We start from the raw sequence: 19903 nt of genomic DNA on the forward strand, positions 1-19903 counted from the left end.
TCTTCAGGTCTGAATTCAAAAATTTTCAGCTCACAATTAGTGAGATACGTATCATGTTTATTACTACAAAAAGTGCCTCATGTGTTTAGATTTAATTCTAACAAAATCAGCAAGCGCTTGACGCTCGCATTAGATGACTATGTTGAGATATGTATGCTCTCCATGAAGTCCCCAAAATGTCCCTGTTTGGGGTCAATATAATAAAAAAAATCGGCTTGCGCTTCGCGCTCGCATTGTTTGTTTTGGGAGACGTATCACGATTATGAAAATTTGCCTATAAAGTTCCTTTTTAGGTCTGATTATCAACACTTTTCAGCTCACGCTTCGCGCTCGCATTATTTGATCAGTGAGAAACATGTCTGTTTAATGGCAGTCCTTAAAGGTCAAGTCCACCCCAGAAAAATATTGATTTGAATAAATAGAGAAAAATCAATCTAGCATGATGCTGAAAATTTCATCAAAATCGGATGTAAAATAAGAAAGTTGTGACATTTTAAGTTTCGCTTATTTTTCACAAAACAGTTATATAGGCACAAGTCATTGGCAGGCAAATGAGACAGTCGATGATGTCCCCCACTCACATTTTCTTTTGTTTTCTATTGTTTGATTATACAATATTTCTTTTTTTTTACAGATTTGACAAGGGCCAACTTGACTGAACCATATAGTATTAAAATAATGTTAATTCCACATGTTCAGGGAGGAATTTATCTTTGTTCCACTTGACAATGATGGAAATATTTCATATAACAAAATACAAAAGAAGTAGTGAGTGGATGACGTCATCAGTCTCCTCATTTGCCTACCGACCAGGATGTGCATATAACTGTTTTGTAAAATTAAGCGAAACTTTAAAATGTCATAACTTTCTTTTTTTACGTCCGATTTTGATGAAATTTTCAACGTTATGCTCGCTGGATTTTTCTCTTTTTATTCAAATCAACTTCCTGTTGGGGTGGACTTGTCCTTTAATTATCTCTATTAGGTCAGTATACCTGGCAATTGAGCGCACTTCGCGTGCCACCTTAGTGACTCAATTTTTTTGCTGGTGCCCCCCTCCCATACCGTGACCCACGGTACACCACTGACTGGACTCGCATGGGAGCGACGGCAGGGGAAACTGCTGCAACACTAATACACACTGTGTTTTTAATATATTTTCCTGTGTTTGTTAAAATCAATTGATATTGAGGGATTAGCAAGGATGGGCTGACTGTTGGTGCAAATTACTATATTCGCGTTTGAGGCCATCGTGATTTAGGGGGGGGGGGCTCTTTTCTTATTTCGGGCGTTTATTTGCTCCGGCGAAATTTGCTCCGATGGGAAATCTGCACGTTAAGCAAAACATAAAACCTAACCTACAAAACCAAATAAACCCCAATCCTTATATTTACATTATTCTGAACCAAAAACTCTATTACGATCCTGACTGTAACCCTATGCCCTCCGAGATAATATCACCGGAGCAATATTGTCGCAGGAGCACATGTCTTGTCACCGTTTACCCTCTTCCCGCTCTGCGTTACCTTTGTCGAGGATGCCAATGGCAGTGACCCCCAGGGCACACAAATAATATTTGTGAATCATAACTGATTGTTCACTGACCCGCAACAATAAATAAATGGAATTGTAGTTCTAGTGAAATCGTTTCCGCGGCACCACGAGTGCAAAAAACAGTGAATAGATAGTCGTACAGTGCCGATAACATTGTATACAGCAGTGTAATAGTTCTCCTGGCTGCATGGAATCTGCATCGTTCTCTCTAGAGCTTCAGGTTCAAGCACTTTACGAGATCACGAGACAACCAAAATCGTTGAATTCACCGCGATGATGAACATTTTCAGAATTATTGCATCTTTTTTTGTATGATAAAATTGTATCACAACTTTAATTTCGCCAATCACTGTCAGGATTACAACCATCATGGTATTCTTCTGGTTGGAGAATATTTTCACATGGTGGGCGGTGGTTTTTTGCTTGGGAGTCTGGTGGTATGCTAATCGACATCGGAGAGAGGTGTTTTATGTCAAATATGTCTTTTTCCTCTTAAGCTATGCCGTTATATCTTCCATCACAATGCCAGTGATGCTTCTAAATCCAGGAAACCCAAATAATATAAGGTAAGTGCATGGTCTATGTAGGGCAAATCCTGGGGGCTTTTGCGTAAAAGAAAACAAATCTGGCAAATCATTTGCCACAGATTTTCAATATGTTTGGTGTCAATTGCGTAATTTTGTTTGCCAGATTTTTTTAAGGCAAAAAAAAATACTCAACAGATCCTAGGGAGTGTTTCAGGAAAATTGTCACCACCGACTAAATTGATAGCTCTGACAGTTACCACAGTAACAGTCATAAGCCAGTGCTTCTCGACCAGCCAATCAAATTCAATGATTTCATTGAAACTTTCAGAGTTGTTCATCCCCCTTGAGAAGCGCCAGGGTGATTTAAAGGAAAAACAATTGTTAGACTAATCCAAACTAGGATGTAACTCCATAATATTCCTGTAAATCAATTGAGAGAGAGAGAAAAAAAGAAATGTCGATTTGCATACTGCCCCCCCCCAAAAAAAAAAAAAATAATAATAATAATCGAGAGCCGCCACTCATGTGATGTATGCCTTTTTATAGGCATATTTTCACAAGGGTTCCAGAAAGAAAATGACAAACGAAAACAATACAGTCTACGACTATGTTACACAAGTGTTTTTTTTCTTAATTTTATCTTTTTGTTGAAATTGATGTATGTAGGTATAATCCTATACCTATGTATGTTTAAAGCAAACCTTTAAAATAAAACTCACTATTTCGGTTGTTAACGCAGAATCAGTGGATTCTTCTCGAGATGGTTGCAAGCACCATTTGCAGGGGTTCGAACCACTGTCCTACATGAAAGGAACTATCCAAATGACCAATCGTTTATTGTGGTATGCAATCATCAAAGCATCTTCGATTCTCTTGGTAATTATACACGCGTAAACGTTATCTGATCAAAGATCCTGCATTCGAATAAATGGAAATGTTATATGCCTTCTTGATAACTAAGTGTGCAATTATCTATTTAAAAAAAATTAAAAAAAAGTCATTAAGTTTAAGTTTCAGGGGTCCCGGTGGCGGAGCCGGTGGATGCGGTGAATATGTTGAAATGTGTCATGATTTTAGTTCATTTCAAGCATTTGTTGACTTAAATGTCACTTCTCAAACAAAATAATGTTCAATTAATGTAAACAAAACAAACTTTTTAGTTTTGGAATTATTTTATGTCCCTAATGATCTGCCAAAATTTTAGCCAATATATATTTTCAACAACTTTTTTTTTTATTTAGAAATTTTAATTTCAATATAGATTTGGTCTAATTTCACAAATGCAATATACTAGGGTGATCCAATGTAGCATTTATTTATTTTTTACACCAATTTATAAATGTGCAGCAGGTCTAATTCGAGAAAAACGCATTTCAAAGTTCAAATTTACATTGACGTCAATGTACACTGTTGGTCATAAAGATGAAATATTTTTTTTCACCAATTTTTCACAGCGTAATTATTACATGATTTGAATATGGCATTTATGGTGCATGATAACCACTTTACTTTATTATTCTGCCTTTTACACACGTTTGACAGTGATATTTTACAAGTTTATGTCCTAAGCGATGGATGTCATGAGCATAGAACAACAACGACGACAATATACAGTAAATTAAAGGACAATCCCAATATTTTCTTCACAAACTGAATTTTTATCTTCATAGCCATGATGGAGGCCTTTCCCGACAATTGCGCTGTGATTCTCAAGAAGAATCACGTGCTGCACTGGAGCCCATTCGGCTTGGCAGCATTTCTCACTGGCGCCATTTTTGTCGACAAGGGCAACAAGAACAGAATGGAGGCCCTACAAAAAGTGGTTGATACCATTCACAAGAAGAAGGTGAATACAATGGCATTCGTACTGGTTGTCTTGTTGTTTGACACTAGTGTTGTTGCTGTTGTTGATGGATTGGTGGTGGGTTTCTTTTTTTTCTTTTTTTGCTATTGGCGTTGGTGTTGTGTTGTTCTTGGTGGTGCTTTGGGTGATGCTTTTCTTGGTGTTTAAAATGGTGTTAGCGGTTTAGGTGATGGCAGTCTTGTGGGGTGTTGCAAGAAACTTGCAATTGATCGCAAGTCAATTTCAGGTCCCCAAATCAATTGAAATTCATGCATTTCATTGCAAATTTACAACTGATTGAGGGTCTGCTTCTCGCATCAGCAAATATAAATTCATTTGCTTCATTTGAAATTGATCTATCATTTCTAACAAGTGGAACGCCTCTGGCAGTCTCGCCTGCATTACGCAATTTAATATAGCAGCAGTGCTAACTTTGAAAACTACTATAAAATAATCATTCACAAAAACACCATTCATATGGTCAAATACACCCATGTCCACATTTCATTCACTCTATCCATAAACTTTCAAAGTTATGATGGCAATTCAACAATTACCCCAACATGGCCTTTTTATTGACCTTAACTGACCTTTGACCTTGGTTTTGTGACCTGAAACTCACAGGGGATGTTTAGTGATACTTGATTACTCTTATATCCCAAGTTTTATGAAATAGATCCATAAACTTCAGAGTTAGGATGGTAATTCAACAAATACCCCCAACACGGCCAAAGTTCATTGACCTTAAATGACCTTTGACCATGGTCATGTGACCTGAAACTCGTACAAGATGTTCAGTGATACTCGATTACTCTTATGTCCAAGTTTTATGAACTAGATCCATAAACCTTCAGAGTTAGGATGGTAATTTAACAAAGACTCCCAACACGGCTAAAGTTCATTGACCTTAAATGACCATTGACCATGGTCATGTGACCTGAAACTTGCACAGGATATTCAGTGGTACTTGATTAACCTAATGTCCAAGTTTCATGAACTAGATCCATAAATTTTCAAAGTTATGAAGGTAATTCAACAAATACCCCCAACTTGGCCAAAATTCATTGACCCTAAATGACCTTTGACCTTGGCCATGTGACCTGAAACTCAGGCAGGATGTTCACTAATACTTGATTAACCTCATGTCCAAGTTTCATGAACTAGATCCATAAATTTTCAAAGTTATGATAGTAATTCAACAAATACCCCCAACTTGACCAAAGTTCATTGACCCTAAATGACCTTTGACCTTGGTCATGTGACCTGAAACTCAAGCAGGATGTTCACTAATACTTGATTAACCTTATGCCCAAGTTTCATGAACTAGGTCCATATACTTTCTAAGTTATGATGTCATTTCAAAAACTTAACCTTCGGTTAAGATTTTGAAAATAATTCTCCCAACATGGTCTAAGTTCATTGACCCTAAATGACCTTTGACCTTAGTCATGTGACCTGAAACTCAAGCAGGATGTTCAGTAATACTTGATTAACCTTATGTCCAAGTTTCATGAACTAGGTCCATATACTTTCTAAGTTATGATGTCATTTCAAAAACTTAACCTTAGGTTAAGATTTGATGTTGACGCCGCCGCCGTCGCCGTCGGAAAAGCGGCGCCTATAGTCTCGCTCTGCTATGCAGGCGAGACAAAAATGAATTCGAAATTTTGCAATCGATCGCAAATGGTGTTGGCGGCAATGTTGTTCATAATGGAGTGTTATTGTTGTTGTGTTAGTGTTGATGTTCTTGTCTTGTTTTGGAGGGGATTTTGATGGTGTTAATTATTGTTGCTGCTGTAAGTGGTGTTGGTGGTAAAAATTGTAATGGTTTAAAGGACTGGGGGCATGATGCCCCCCCCCCCCTCGACGCTTCGCGCGATATTTCCGAAACGCAAAAAGATAGCGCCGCAAAAAATGATTTTTTTTTTTCATTAAAGTTTCGCGCAACTTTTGACACCGAATTCGCGACATACGAGTATAGCATCGCGACGTCATGTGACTTTTTACGAGACAATGTCATGCCGAAAATGGCTCATTTTTATACTTTGTGTACAAAGTCTATGGGAGATGAAATTCATAAATGGGTGATTATTTTTCGTTCTAATTGGTCTGCTTAATTAATTTTAGGGTTTAATTTAGTTGTTAAATGGTCTGTAATAGTTTCCATTGAAAAAGCAATAAAAAAAAGATGAAAAACAAAGAAATACATAAATTCTAAAAACAAAGAAAAACATAAGGAAAAAATTGGCTTTCGCAATTGTTACTTTGTGGAAATCTTTAAATTAGATTACAAAGATGACATCTGGGGTAAAAAAGAAAATTTGATGTGAAACTGGGTGTTAAATATGCAAATAATTTTTTCCACGAATAAATTTGCATATTTCATTCATAATAAATGAAAAACAATTATTTTCAGAAATTTTTTTATACTTGTAGTTTATGTGGTAAAGAATGTGCCCTCCAAATTTCGGCGCGATCGCGCGAACGGCGGCCGAGATCAGGAGGGGGGGGGGCGCCCCCTGTCCTCAATACATCTCGTCAAATAGCCCAGTCCTTTTTTAATTCGATGTAAAAATTCCAGTACAAAAGAATGATGATGACGATAAAATGCTAAATAAAATCACAAATCATCTCATTTTCAAATATTTTTTTATCTCCTAGTGTCGTGTTTGGTTCTTCCCTGAAGGCACCAGAAAGATATCGGGCAAGGTATTAACGGAAGAACACATGCTGCCATTTAAAAAGGGAGCGTTCAACATTGCTGTACTTGCACAGGTAAAGACATACAGTACAGCACACAGCCACACAAGTCATAAACTCTGTACAGCTCATGAGACATTTATTTAGTGAACGAGCTCGACAACAAGAAGAATCGTACATTAGATCCATACAACCAATTAGTTAAAGGACAAGTCCACCCCATAAAATGTTAATTTGAATAAATGGAGAAAAATCAAACCAGCATAACGCTGAAAATTTCATCAAAATTGGATGTAAAATAAGAAAGTCATGATATTTTAAAGTTTTGCTTATTTTTCACAAAACAGTGATTGCACAACTCAGTGACATACAAATGAAACATTCAATGATGTCCTTCACTCACCTTTTCTTTTGTTTTTTATTGTTTGAATTATAAAATATTTCATTTTTTACAGATATATGACAATGAGGACCAACTTGGCTGAACCATATAGTATTAAACAATGCTAATTCCCTGTTCATGGAGGAATTAATCGTTGTTTCACTTGACAATGAGAAAATTAGAATATTTCATATTTCTCACAATAAAATACAAAAGAAATAGTGAGTGGATGACGTCCTCAGTCTCCTCATTTGCATACTGACCAGGATGTGCAAATGCCTTAACTTTCTTATTTTACATCCGATTTTGATGACATTTTTAGTCTCATGCTTGTTGGATTTTTCTCTTTTTATTCAAGTCAGCTTTTTGTTGGGGTGGACTTGACCTTTAAACCATGGAGCTACTACCCTTTATGAGTGAAAGGGGCCAAGAGTCACAAAGCAAATGAGCTTGAAGCCCAAAGTACAGTGCAGTCAAGTCGAGTCAATACTTACAGCCATGAGATGAATGTGAATGCCCGTTTTTCTCTCAAACTTAAATCTGCAAAACTAAGTTCGGATTTCCTTTAATACGACCTTATTAATGTCTTTGTAGAATAAAATACATTCTTGAATGAAAAGGGGAAACAAAAAATATTGATTTATAAGAGTACTTTTTGAGCATGTCAGTCGGAAGAACATATATATCTCATATCCTCCAACATCTTTTTGAAATATTTTTCTTCAAATGCACATATAGTTGTGTTGGAAAGTGGAATAAAATCATGTCATTCAATGTTTACAGTTTTCACATGCAGATATTTCTGCTAGTTTTACCAAGTATGTACATGTAGATTAATGCAAAGACGAACACATTTCCATGCTTCATTTTCTCGTCCGTTCACTCTGATCTATAGCCTATAGGTTTACAATGTATATCAAACAATCTGTAATACACTCGTCATATATATTTTTTGTTTCATCTTTCCCACGTTTCTTCATTACTTTCTCTAGATTCCGGTAGTACCTGTTGTATTTTCATCTCAAGAAAAATTCTTTAGCTACAGAGATAAAATATCCAAACCAGGTACTGTTTTTATCAACATATTGAATATTGAGAATGGTGGGGGCAGGAAGTGTTTTCTTCTACCCCTCTAGATCAGAGCCATCTTCTCTAAAGTCCTGAGATTGTGCCTTTTTTATTAGAGGCAAGATTATTTATTAGCTTCCTAACCAGTGGCAAGATATCATTGGGGTTAGGTCAGGTGCAGATTATTCACAATATGACAATTAAAGAAAAACATAATTGCCTCTCCTATCCCATTGAGGGCAGGTATGCCAGTCATAGGAATGTATGTTCATGCAGTCACAAAATATTCATATCTGGACAAACTTAGCATTCTAAACTAGTAAAAATCGAAAATTGTAGACCACAATATAATTAAAGAGGACTTGCGTAGGATCCATGTGTAGGGGGGAAAGAGTTTTGTCAGGCAAAATATAAACACATTATTTAATAGGGATTCATCTGAAATAAGGTTACTTTTTGAACAGAAATTTATTTTCATTCAGATGTCTGCATTGCATATCTACAGGATCATCAGAGGAACAAGAGATGTTTTAATGAATGAAGTTACCGGGGAAATTTTTTCTATGAATATCAGCATGAACATTAACCCTAGATTCATAATTTTTATTGTCATTTCTTTTCAGGGCGGATCACAGTCAGCATCTTACCTCCGATCCCAACCAACAATCTCACTTGTGAAGACGTTCCTCAACTCACTGACAAAGTTAGGGCAACTATGATTGAAGAATTCAAAAGAATTTCAGAATAAAATACCTCTTCCAACAGAAAGTCTCAGGGAAATATATGCCAATGTATCCAACTATCCTCAGGCACTTTCATGTTATTTTATGATTTAAAATTGAAATCATATCCAAAAGTATTTAAATGTTTGCATATTTTTATTCATTCTGTTATAGTATACAGTTTTGGTATTGATCACTGGAATCATGGAAGTTCAAATAAATGGAGGATTTACACTTTAAGAAAAGTGCTGGAAACGTTAATTAGGACACATACTGTAGTACACAAATGATGCTGAGATAATAAAAGCATGAAAATTTACAGATATTTGCAAGCAGTTTATGTACCATAAGTGTCAATTCTGCCAAACTTGGCCCATTGAGATATATTGTAATACGCAAAGAGACGTGTATAACTACTTACATGTATTGACAAAAAAATAGTTGTTTCCACACAATGATTAAGCACTTGAAATAAGTTTAAAATTGTGTAGAGTTCACACTCTGATGCTTGTTATTGTTCAGGCATGTGAAGTTATGTAAATATTATTATCCTACCACAATCAGGGCTGCTGAACCACGGGGGGGGGGGGGGGCTGGGAGCTTCACTTTTACAACTGTTCCACGGCCCCTTACTAAGAAAACAAATCCTTGTCCAATAATTTTGCTTGTATTAGTGCAGATTACAAAACTTAGATTGATCATTACGGGTTAATTCCTTGTTCTGATTTATTTATTTTCTACATTACACAACTAAGAGTCTGGGTTACAACTTACAATGGAATGAATGAATGGAGGTTTCCACTTTGGCGAGTTAACATCGCGAGTTATGGCGAGTTATAGCGAGTTGCCAAAATGAGGCACTCGCGATAACTCGCATAAAGCTCACCATGAAACTCTGGATAACTCGCGACAACTCGGCATGGCTCGGCGGAGCTTGTTCAAGCTCGGGACAACTCTCCTTGAAATCGTGAGCAGTTTCCAAATTTTTGAACATGTTCAAAAATTTTGCTAACTCGCTGTAACTCGTGCTGAACTCACCTAAACTCGTTATATACTCGCAGTACTCGCAATAACTCGTAAGAAGCTCGAGATAAACTCACAATAACTCGGAATAACTCGCCACATCTGAGTATACGCGAGTGCGTTCCGAGTTTTCAAGAGCGAGATACGAGCATTGCGATCGTTTTACGAGTCAACTGGAGGTGCCCACGAGATTAGCGCGACTTTAGATCGAGCACCCCGAGTTACAGCGAGTTTCGTATGAGTTTATTCCGAGTGCGTGGCAAGTGCTCAGAGGCATGCCAGCTGAATGATAAATGTCCAGTGATCTATATTTTCCCCACATATAAACCCCTCAAAAAAAGTTTGGAAATCTGAGTTTGGCCATTAATTTCTCCCAACTCCAAAATTTACACATTGCATATTTGACATCATTTAAAAGGTCATTCAATTCTCTTTACAATGATACCATGCTTGTTATGATCATGCCATCACGAAAAGAGCAGGATTCAAAAGTGTTGGATGAAGTCTGAATTGAAAAGCTGCAAAACGAGCAAAAAAGTTTGGAAATCTTAGTTTGGCCATTAATTTCTCCCAACTCCAAAATTTACACAATGCATATTTGATATCTTTCAAAAGATCATTTGATTTTCTTTAAAATGATTCCATGCTTGTTATGATCATGCCATCAAAAAAAGAGCAAAATTGAAAAGTGTTGGATGAGGTCTGAAGTAAAAAGCTGCAAAACGAGCAGAAATAATCATGAAGGGTCAATACAGAACATGATTCTTTTGTCTGTGTCAATAAAGATGAAAATCAATTGAAATCAAACCCCTGCTTTTTCATTTCATAATGTTTTGTTGTGGTTTATGTTTGTTTGTTGTGTGTTTGCTTGTGCAGAAGTGTGTTTGATTCCATTTGAATGTTGATGTTAAGGTGCATGAAAACAATTGCTGAGAATCTCACTCATCATCATGGAAGAAAAGAACAGTGACATTCAATATTGTGTCATTTTGCAAATTTTGAATTTTGACCTTGCCCCACATTTCAAGGCACTGCACCTCCATGTGAGCCAAAATCATATCATGGAAAGTATCATTTTAAAGAAAATTAAATGATCTATTTATTGATATTAATTTAACATTGATATTTACTAAAACCGAGGCGGGATTACCGATCAAACTCAAAAGAAACCGCTTAAAAAACTCACTCATCACCACGGAAAAAGGAACAGTGACTTTCAATATTGTGTCACTTTGCAACTTAATTTTGAATTTTGACCTTGCTCCACATTTCAAGGCACTGCACCTCCATGTGAACCATATTCATATCATGTAGGGTATCATTTTAAAGAAAATCGAACGATCTATTCATTGATATTAATAACAATTGATATTTACTTAAATCGAGGAGGGAGTTTTGATTAAAGTCGGATTTCCAAACTCTTTTGAGGAGTTTATTTTAAAGTGAGAGCACATTTTAACTGACCCACGCAATGTACACGTACTTTCAAAAAGGCTGCTGCCACTGCATTATTACAACTTTCAACAAATAAGGAGAGAAATATGCCTCGATCCAAAAGATCCAAGAGTTGTGGCCATTCAGATAGGGAAACAGCGAAAGAAGATGACATTCAAACAAGGGTACAAGAAGTGCAGGAAGAGACAATTGAAACGGAAGAGGAGGTCAATGACGAGCAGAGCCAAGGTAAAAGAACAAGACATCAAACTAGACAAGGTCCAAGTGGAGCGCCTCTGGCAGTCTCACCTGCATCACGCTATCCAATATAGTAGCAGTGCTGACTTTGAAAACTACTATAAAATGATTATTCACAAAAACACCATTCATACAATGATACAATACTACGTTCATTGACAATAAATGACATTTGACCTTGATCATGTGACCTAAGACTTGTCAGTGATACTTGATTACCCCTATATCCACATTTTATAAACTGTATCTAAACTTTGAAAGTTATGACAGCAATATAGTATTAATCTTCAAAATGGCCAAAGTTCAATAACCTTAAATGACCTTTGACTTTGGTCATGTGACCTGAAACTGGCATGAGATTTTCGGTGATACTTGACTACTCTAATATCCAAGTTGATGAATCATATCCATAAGCTTTCAAAGTTATGATGGTAATTCAACAAATACCCCCAACATGACCAAAGTTCATTGACCTTAAATGACCTTTGACCTTCGTCATGTGACCTGAAACTCACAAAGGATGTTCAGTAATACTTGATTACTCTTATATCCAAGTTTAATGTATCAGATCTATAAACTTTCAAAGTTATGATGGTAATTCAACCGATCACCCGAACATCACTAAAGTTCATTGACCTTTGACCTTGGACATGTGACCTGAAATTCGCACAGGATGTTTAGTGATACCTGATTACTATTATGTTCAAGTTTCATGAATCAGATTCATAAACTTTCAAAGTTATAATGTTAATTTAACAAATACCCCAATTGGCCAGTCCATTGACCCTAATTGACCTTTGACCTTAGTCATGTGACTTGAAACTCAAGCAGGATGTTTATATACTGTAATAACCTTATGTCCACGTTTCATGAACTAGGTTCATATATTTTCTAAGTTATGATGACATTTCAAAAACTTAACCGTAGGTTAAGATTTTGATGTTGATTCCCTAAACATGGTCTAAGTTCATTGACCATAAATGACCTCTGACCTTAATCTTGTGACCTGAAACTCAGGAAGGATGTTTAGTAATGCTTGATAAACCTTATGGTCAAGTTTCATGAACTAGGTCTATATACTTTCTAAGTTATGATGCCATTTCAAAAACTTAACCTTCGGTTAAGATTTGGTGTTGACGCCGCCGCCGCCGGCATCCATCTTTGAGTGCCAAAAATGTGCATATCCCGCCCCTTGGTCGTATGAAACTCTTATCACTCGTAACAAAATCTTTATAACTCGTTCATAGCTCGCTTTAAGTCGTATAAAGGTCACCGCAACTCATACTAAGCTCGACCTGACTCGTTTCGCGCTCGGTTCACTCGTACAGCGAGCGTGGTGAACTCGATGTTGAGTCTTTTGTCACTGAAGCAAATTCCAGGAAAAAATGTTAATTTCACGCGAGCTTGTGCGAGCTAAGGCGAGTTAGAGCTCGCGCAGCTCGCGTATGACTCGCAACTCCAACTCGCCAAAGTGGAAACCTTGCTAAAACTGCTTTGTGAAGTTGTGATTTAATTTTATCATATTCCAATTGCAAAACTAATGATTTTAAGTTGTTCATTGAATTAAATACAAAATAACATCACTATCAGTAAAGAAACATTGAATATGTATGTTCCACTTTTGTCCTTTATTCTCTATCCATGACTTTGATGTTTGATGATTGTGACCAGTTGAATTCTCATTTCAAATATGTGTTAAATTTACCATCTCCTAGCATTGACCATCTACTAGCATTCAATAAATTGTATTTGTCAGATCTTCAAAAGCACAATAGAACTCTAATCAGAGGTTAAAGCCAAGGTAGGTGAATTGATCATCATGTAGACCTAGACCAAGTGAGTTTTGGAATTGTGCAGGGGCAAGGTTCAGCAAACCTGGCAGGAAATCAATTACACTGAAAATCGAAAACTCAGATAAGTAAGCATACATGTAGGGACATGACATGTGTTTATTTGATCTCAGCACAGACCAGCCTACTGACAGAATGCCAGAATTATTTGCTTTATACTACACAGCAGTTATTGATTTTCTACCAGAATCACTGGACCTGTACAATATACATGAAAAATACCTGGTGGGTGTTTCATAAAGCTGTTCGTAAGTTAACAGCGACGTTAAGAACGACTGGTGAACCTTTCTTACGCGCTAAATAATCGCCAGTGAACATTTAATGGTGAATATCTTTTTCCACAAGAAAGGTTCACCAGTCATTCTTAAAGTCGCTCTTAACTTACAAACAGCCTTATGAAACACCCACCAGGTTGGTCTATTTGTTACATTCAATTTGAATGCATTTTGTGATCTTAACCATAAGTGGGAGTCACCTGCAAATGTACCTGCCAGGCTGCCACTGCATTATTGGTGAGCAAATCCTCGTATAAATATGAGATACACATCTAAGTTGAACTGAACCAGTTCTGAGTTGTTCTACTTGCATCTTTTCACAGAATCATGTAAGTACTAATTCTTTTAGAAATGAAGAAAGTACATATTTTGACCCTGTACACCCCTTCTAGAAGTGTGCATGAGTCTCTAGTATCCAGGGGCAGTATTCTGAACATCGACTTTTACTGATCAGAGATATGACAAAATTGGTACGGTATTCTGGTGGATGTCATATCTGTGGTCATAAAAAATGTCATCAATTTGTCTCTTCTCTGCAGTGCGCCCCCAAAATTAGCAAATTCATAAATGCATATAATCCCATTACAAGCAAGATAAATTTTTGACAGGGTTAAGCAGTCATAAATGTTGCCATTTCTTTCAGTAGCATAATATCCCGATACCATGTTGACTGTATGTCAAGCACACAATGATATTGTTAAGATAAAATTCACTCATCAGGACATGACTAATAAAATATATATTTTTCATGCTACAAGTTGTTAGGCCCTACATATCAATCCCTCTATTTTCTCTCTCTGTTCTGAAAATCCTTCCATTGTTAATACATGATGGTTCACACCTCCAATCTTTTGTTTAAATACTAATAGAACATTTGCCATCACTGACAAGGAAAACATTATATTTTTGTATTAATATACTATCATATGAGCTATCATGTGGCCTAAACTGTCAAGTATGAGCCCATGAGGTAGACACTGTTGATTAAAAACTTAAAAGAATAAATGAACAAATATACAAATAATAAATAAATCACAGTAGCTGTCATTGGATTTGAAAACCATTCTTGCCGGTTTAGTCCGAATGACCTACTTCATGAATAGAACGAAACTCTGAACTGGTTTATTACAGAAGCAATAACTATACAGGTATACATGAGAAAAATAAACATAAAGCCTACCGTTAGTGGTCTGTTGATTCTTCCAGGTGGAGGCATGATGTAGAAGATGCTCAAATACAATCAGGATTCAACTTTCATTCAAAGTGAAAAGAAAGAAACAAAACAAAAAAAAGACTCAATCTTTCATTTTCCAAAAAATTCTTGATAATGAAGTGACGAAATTTAATTTGTCCCTACTCAAGAAGTTTCCGATTTCAGATTTACAGTGTAGCTAGCTTACTTTATAAAACTCCATACCTTTCTCAGATGTTCCTCATCTGTTTTTTATTAACTTCTACTATTCTACTTTTTCATGTTTTTCTTTTCACACAAACAAGATTAAATTCATCTTTAACATCAAACAAAGTTTTCACAAAATACAATATCATGTGTTCTAATTTTGTCTTCAAATTAAAATCCTTTATTTTAAAGTTTGCTCATGTGCACTTTTTAACATAGGTGGAATGGTTTTATCGTTTGACATGCCATATCTGAACACTGAGAAAGCTGCAGGAATTAGTCATAGGCATTAACATGCATATCAAACTTTTTCAGTTTAAGGTGCTGTCCAAAAATCTAAAGCTAAGCCTCTCTATCAAATTTCAAATCATGTAACTGTCTGCCCATTAAATTAATCACATCATACAAACCATTTAATTCACTGGTATCAATCTTTTGATAATATTTTATAAGCAATCAGTTTTATTTGAAAGGTGAATACCACTCTGGAAATAAAAGCTCAATTTGAATTTATAAGTAGAGAAAATCAAACACGCTTAAAGGGGAAGTTCACCCTGAAGAAAACTTTGTTGTAAAATAGCAGAATAAATAATAAAAAATATTGGTGAAGGTTTGAGGAAAATCTGTTGAAGATTAAGAAAGTTATTAGAATTTCCAGTTTTGGATTTGTGATGTCATAAATGAGCAGCTGCCCCATATATTATGTAATATAAAATGCAAGAATTTCATTTTTTCTAAATGGTTCCTGACTTATTTTTATTTTCTTAATTTCATGATCTACATACATGTATACAAAAGGTACAGTTCAATTCAATTCAATTCAATTCATTTATTTATAAACCGTTTACAATTTTCTGGGAAAATGACATTTCATTGATTTTTGGGTCATTCGCTGTGTAGGAATACTCCTAGCATATGACGTCACAAATCAAATAATTATAATTCTAATAACTCTTTAATTCTTTGATGGATTTTTCTCTCAGTTTCTGCAATGTTTTTTTTTTAATCCTGATAATTTTATAATTAAACTTTTTGTCAGGGTGAAAATTTCATCATTTAAATTGAATGTAAAATAATCAAATTTATTTATGCCAGTTTAAAATATTGCTTATTTTTAATATATATGCACAAGTTAACCCAGTGACATGCAAATGAGAGTCAATGGTGTCACTCTCTAAATATTCCTTTTGTTATCTCATGAATTAAACAATATTTCAATTTCAATTTTTGCAGATTGGATACAAAGAGAAATTCATGGAATCACAATAGGTTTATAACAATGGAAATTTCACAGTAACATAGAGAGGTTAAACTTTATTTCAAATCATAATGAGCAAAAATTGAAATACATATTTTATATTTCATGAACGAAAATACAAAAAGAAATAACTGCTGGTCACATGAGTTGTTCCCACGTTTCCATACATGCCAGGATAAGCAAACTTCTGAAGTGTTGACTTTCATACTTTACATTTATATGATTTTCATGAAATTTTCAGTGTTCACTGTTACAGATTTTTTGATAATACCAGTTGTATGAGGATCTCAAAATAAGTTTGAACAGAATCCAATAACTCCTGATTTTTCTTCTCCTTCCCCAATTTCTCTACATCCTTCTTTTTCTTCTCCACTCTTCATTCTGCTAGTCATAGCTCCTCTTCATTCTTTCCTTTCTCCCTCTTGCTCTTTATTTTCTTGTTCTTATCCTCCTCCTTCATCTTTTTCTTCTATTCTACAACTTGGTCTTAGACAGTCTTCTCCTTTTCTAGTCTTATTTAGATCCCCTCTTCCTGTAAACTTTCTCTTCAGCTTCATGCATAGGCCTATGAATGATGATATGCTTTTTGCAAACCAAAAGGCAAAAAGGCAAGTTGCATTTTTTTCTGCACAAATGAAATGCAAATGCAGCTGCAGCACACAAAAAATGAAACACTAACTGTAACTGTTTAATTACCTGAATTGAACTCTATCCCAGCTATTATGTCCAACCTTATTTTCACCTTTACATGTATAAAAGAAGAATAAAATAATTGGCTATTGAATCTGAGGTGCAAATATCAAATCGACGTCGAAATGACATGCATGCACTCGCGCACGTGTTGCAGTCGAACAACTTTGGAACTAACACAAATATAATGCAGTGGGGCTAATTAAAAATTCAGGGGAGAAATACATGATGTACCTTAAAAGAAACCGACAATACACACGATACAGAATGATGTAGATTCAAACAGAATCCAAATGTACGATATTTAAATGATTACCTTGATAGTTTGAAAGTTGAAAATATCACATTAGTGATTTTCCGGTCTCCCAGAATTTTATCTATAAAAATGATCCAAATTCGAACCGAAAAACTGCATCACACGCATACCATAATCATTTAACTATGAAAAGCCACAGCTAGTAGGAAATGCTATTATTTTTTTTTCGTGAGAATGAGGATGGGTAATTTTCTCTGGTCTATTATGTATATTTTGTTTTGTAGTGATCTTTATTATTCATTCAAATAAATTTCATACATACCGAATCAAGGAAATATAAAACAAAATGATAATTGCAGCTGTGAATACACAAATGAAATAACACTGTAATAAACATAGCAGGCAAATTGTATCAGGCATGTTGTATATGTATCTTCTTTTTTTCACTCGTGATCGTCGTAAAAAAATTATTGTATGTATCACTTAATTATAAAATATGTACTATGTCATTGTTGGCAAATTGAAATCAGATGAAATAAAACAAGTAATAATAATAAATGTAGAAACAAATAAAATCCAAAATCCCGGGGATACTTGTGGCTAGAGATAAATATAAAGATAGAAAAGAAAAGTTAAAATTAAAAAAAAAGAGGGAGAGAAAGAAAATTTCAAATAGTGTGGTGATGAGAGAAAAGAAAATTTCTTGATAAAAGAAAAGAAAAAAGAAAGAAATGTTCAAATTAGTTTGATCGTATTCATTCATTTCATGAATTTTTCATTGCAGGGGACTTTAATTCGTGACATAGTAGATAGGTAATTCCTTTTGGGAAGGATATGTATATGACAGTTCACAGTTTCATGTTTAGGGTCACATGAAAAAAAAAAATTACTCCCACCCATTGGCGGCGGAAGCCAAAAATTTTAGGGGGACCACAAAAAAAAAATTTGACAAGCAAAAAAAAAGGTTATCAACCAAAAATTTTAGGGGGGACGCAGGAAAAAAAAATTGACAAGCAAAAAAAAAAAAAAAAAAAAAAAAAAGTTATCAACAAAAAAATTAGGGGGGGGGATCGTCCCCCCCACCAAAAATTTAGGGGGGACACGTCCCCCCGCTTCCGCCACCTATGCCCCCACCTCCTCCCTCTCATTATCATCACCATCGTCATCATAATAATTTGTTTCCTTGTTTCGACTGGTTCTTTTCTTTATTATGTTCATTTTGTGTTCCATCATTCTTTAAGAAAAGCCTCATTGTACTTCATCTAAAGAAGAGGAGAGAAGCGGGAAGGGGAATAAGGAATATGAAGGAGGAATATTAGAAAAACGGGGGAAGGAGGAGGAAACAGAAAATTAGGGAAGCAAAAATGAGAGGAAGAAGAAGGAATAGGAGAAGAAGGAGGAAGAGGAGGAGAAGAAAAAGAATAAAGAAGGAGGAGAAGAAGAAGTGGAAGAAGAATAAATAAAAGGAGAAGAAGGAGGAGGAGAAGAAGAAGAAGGAGAAGAAGAAAGGAGGAGAAGAGGGAGAAGAAGAAGAAGGAGGAGAAGGAAGAGGAGAAGAAGAAGAAGGAGGAGAAGAAAAAGAAGGAGGGGAAGAAGAGGGAAAAGAAGACGAAGGAGAAGAAGATGAAGGAGAAGAAAAAGAAGAAGGAAGATGAGGAGAAAAAAAAGAAAAAAGAAGGAGAAGAAGAAGTGGAAGAAGAAGAAATAAAAGGAGAAGAAGAAGGAGGAGAAGAAGGAGGAGAAGAAGAAGGGAGAGGAGAAGAAGGAGGAGGGGAGAAGAAAAAGGAGAAGAAAGGAGGAGGAGAAGAAGAAGAAGATGAAGGAGAAGAAAAAGAAGAAGGAAGAGGAGAAAAAGGAGAAGAAAAATAAAAAAAGGAGAAGAAGAAGTGGAAGAAGAAGAAATAAAAGGAGGAGGAGGAGAAGAAGAAGAAGAAGGGGGAGGAGAAGAAGGAGGAGGAGGGGAGAAGAAAAAGGAGAAGAAGAGTGAGAAGGAGAAGAAAAAGAAGAAGGAAGAGGAGAAGGAGAAGAAAAAAGAAGAAGAAGAAGGAGGAGAAGAAGAAATAAAAGAAGGAGGAGGAGGAGAAGAAGAAAAAGAAGAAGGAGGAGGAGAAGAAGAAAAAAGGAGAAGGGTAGGAGGAGGGGGAGAAGGAGGAGAAGAAGGAGGAGAAGAAGAAGGAGGAGAAGGAGAAGAAGGAGGAGAAGAAGAATGGAGAAGAGAAAGGAGAAGAAAGAAGGAAATGAAAAAAAAAAAAAACACTCAAATTCATGAGCCTCAACTGGGATTATTCTGTAATGTCTAATCTGAAAGAAATTTCTGACTGATTACGTAGGTTTGTATGGAGTAAATTTAATTAATTTCTTCTTTTGAAGATTACAAAATCAAATTTTAAAATTATTTGCAAAGAAATTGTATTTGGAAATATTATTCATTGCTTAATTGGATGGAAACCTTCAGCTTGAGACCATCTTTTTGTGATGTTTATGTTTGCCTCTTAATTAGCTCTAACTGCTACATCAGGCAAAACTGCTGACAAACAATCTGAATGGAGAGACAAAGATGGAAAATGAGGCAAATAAAATGGGACAAAAATGCTTTACAGCAGCAGTAGATTTTAACAATTTGCGCAGAAAAAACCCTTCAACGTTATCTCATAGTGCAAACTG

At 35.6% G+C, this 19903-nt stretch overlaps 1 protein-coding gene across 2 annotated transcripts; it reads left to right on the top strand.

Moving 5' to 3' along the window:
- The first annotated feature begins 1183 nt into the window (after positions 1 to 1183).
- LOC129277181 (1-acyl-sn-glycerol-3-phosphate acyltransferase alpha-like) lies at positions 1184 to 13102 on the top strand. Of its 2 annotated transcripts, XR_010295915.1 has the most exons (7): positions 1477 to 2120; positions 2821 to 2957; positions 3752 to 3927; positions 6586 to 6699; positions 7999 to 8071; positions 8698 to 9590; positions 12984 to 13102. XR_010295915.1 is itself a non-coding variant. In XM_064110591.1 (6 exons), exons 1-6 carry the CDS (start codon positions 1924 to 1926, stop codon positions 8820 to 8822), a joined length of 822 nt encoding a protein of 273 aa, XP_063966661.1. In that variant the 5' UTR covers positions 1184 to 1923; the 3' UTR covers positions 8823 to 10623. The 2 variants fall into 2 exon arrangements, 1 of the variants encoding a protein (XP_063966661.1); XM_064110591.1 differs by lacking the exon at positions 12984 to 13102 and having other exon boundaries at positions 1184 to 2120; positions 8698 to 10623.
- Positions 13103 to 19903: the final 6801 nt, after the last annotated feature.

Source organism: Lytechinus pictus, chromosome 15, assembly GCF_037042905.1.
Source record: "Lytechinus pictus isolate F3 Inbred chromosome 15, Lp3.0, whole genome shotgun sequence".
In the NCBI taxonomy this organism is placed as follows: Eukaryota; Metazoa; Echinodermata; class Echinoidea; order Temnopleuroida; family Toxopneustidae; genus Lytechinus; species Lytechinus pictus.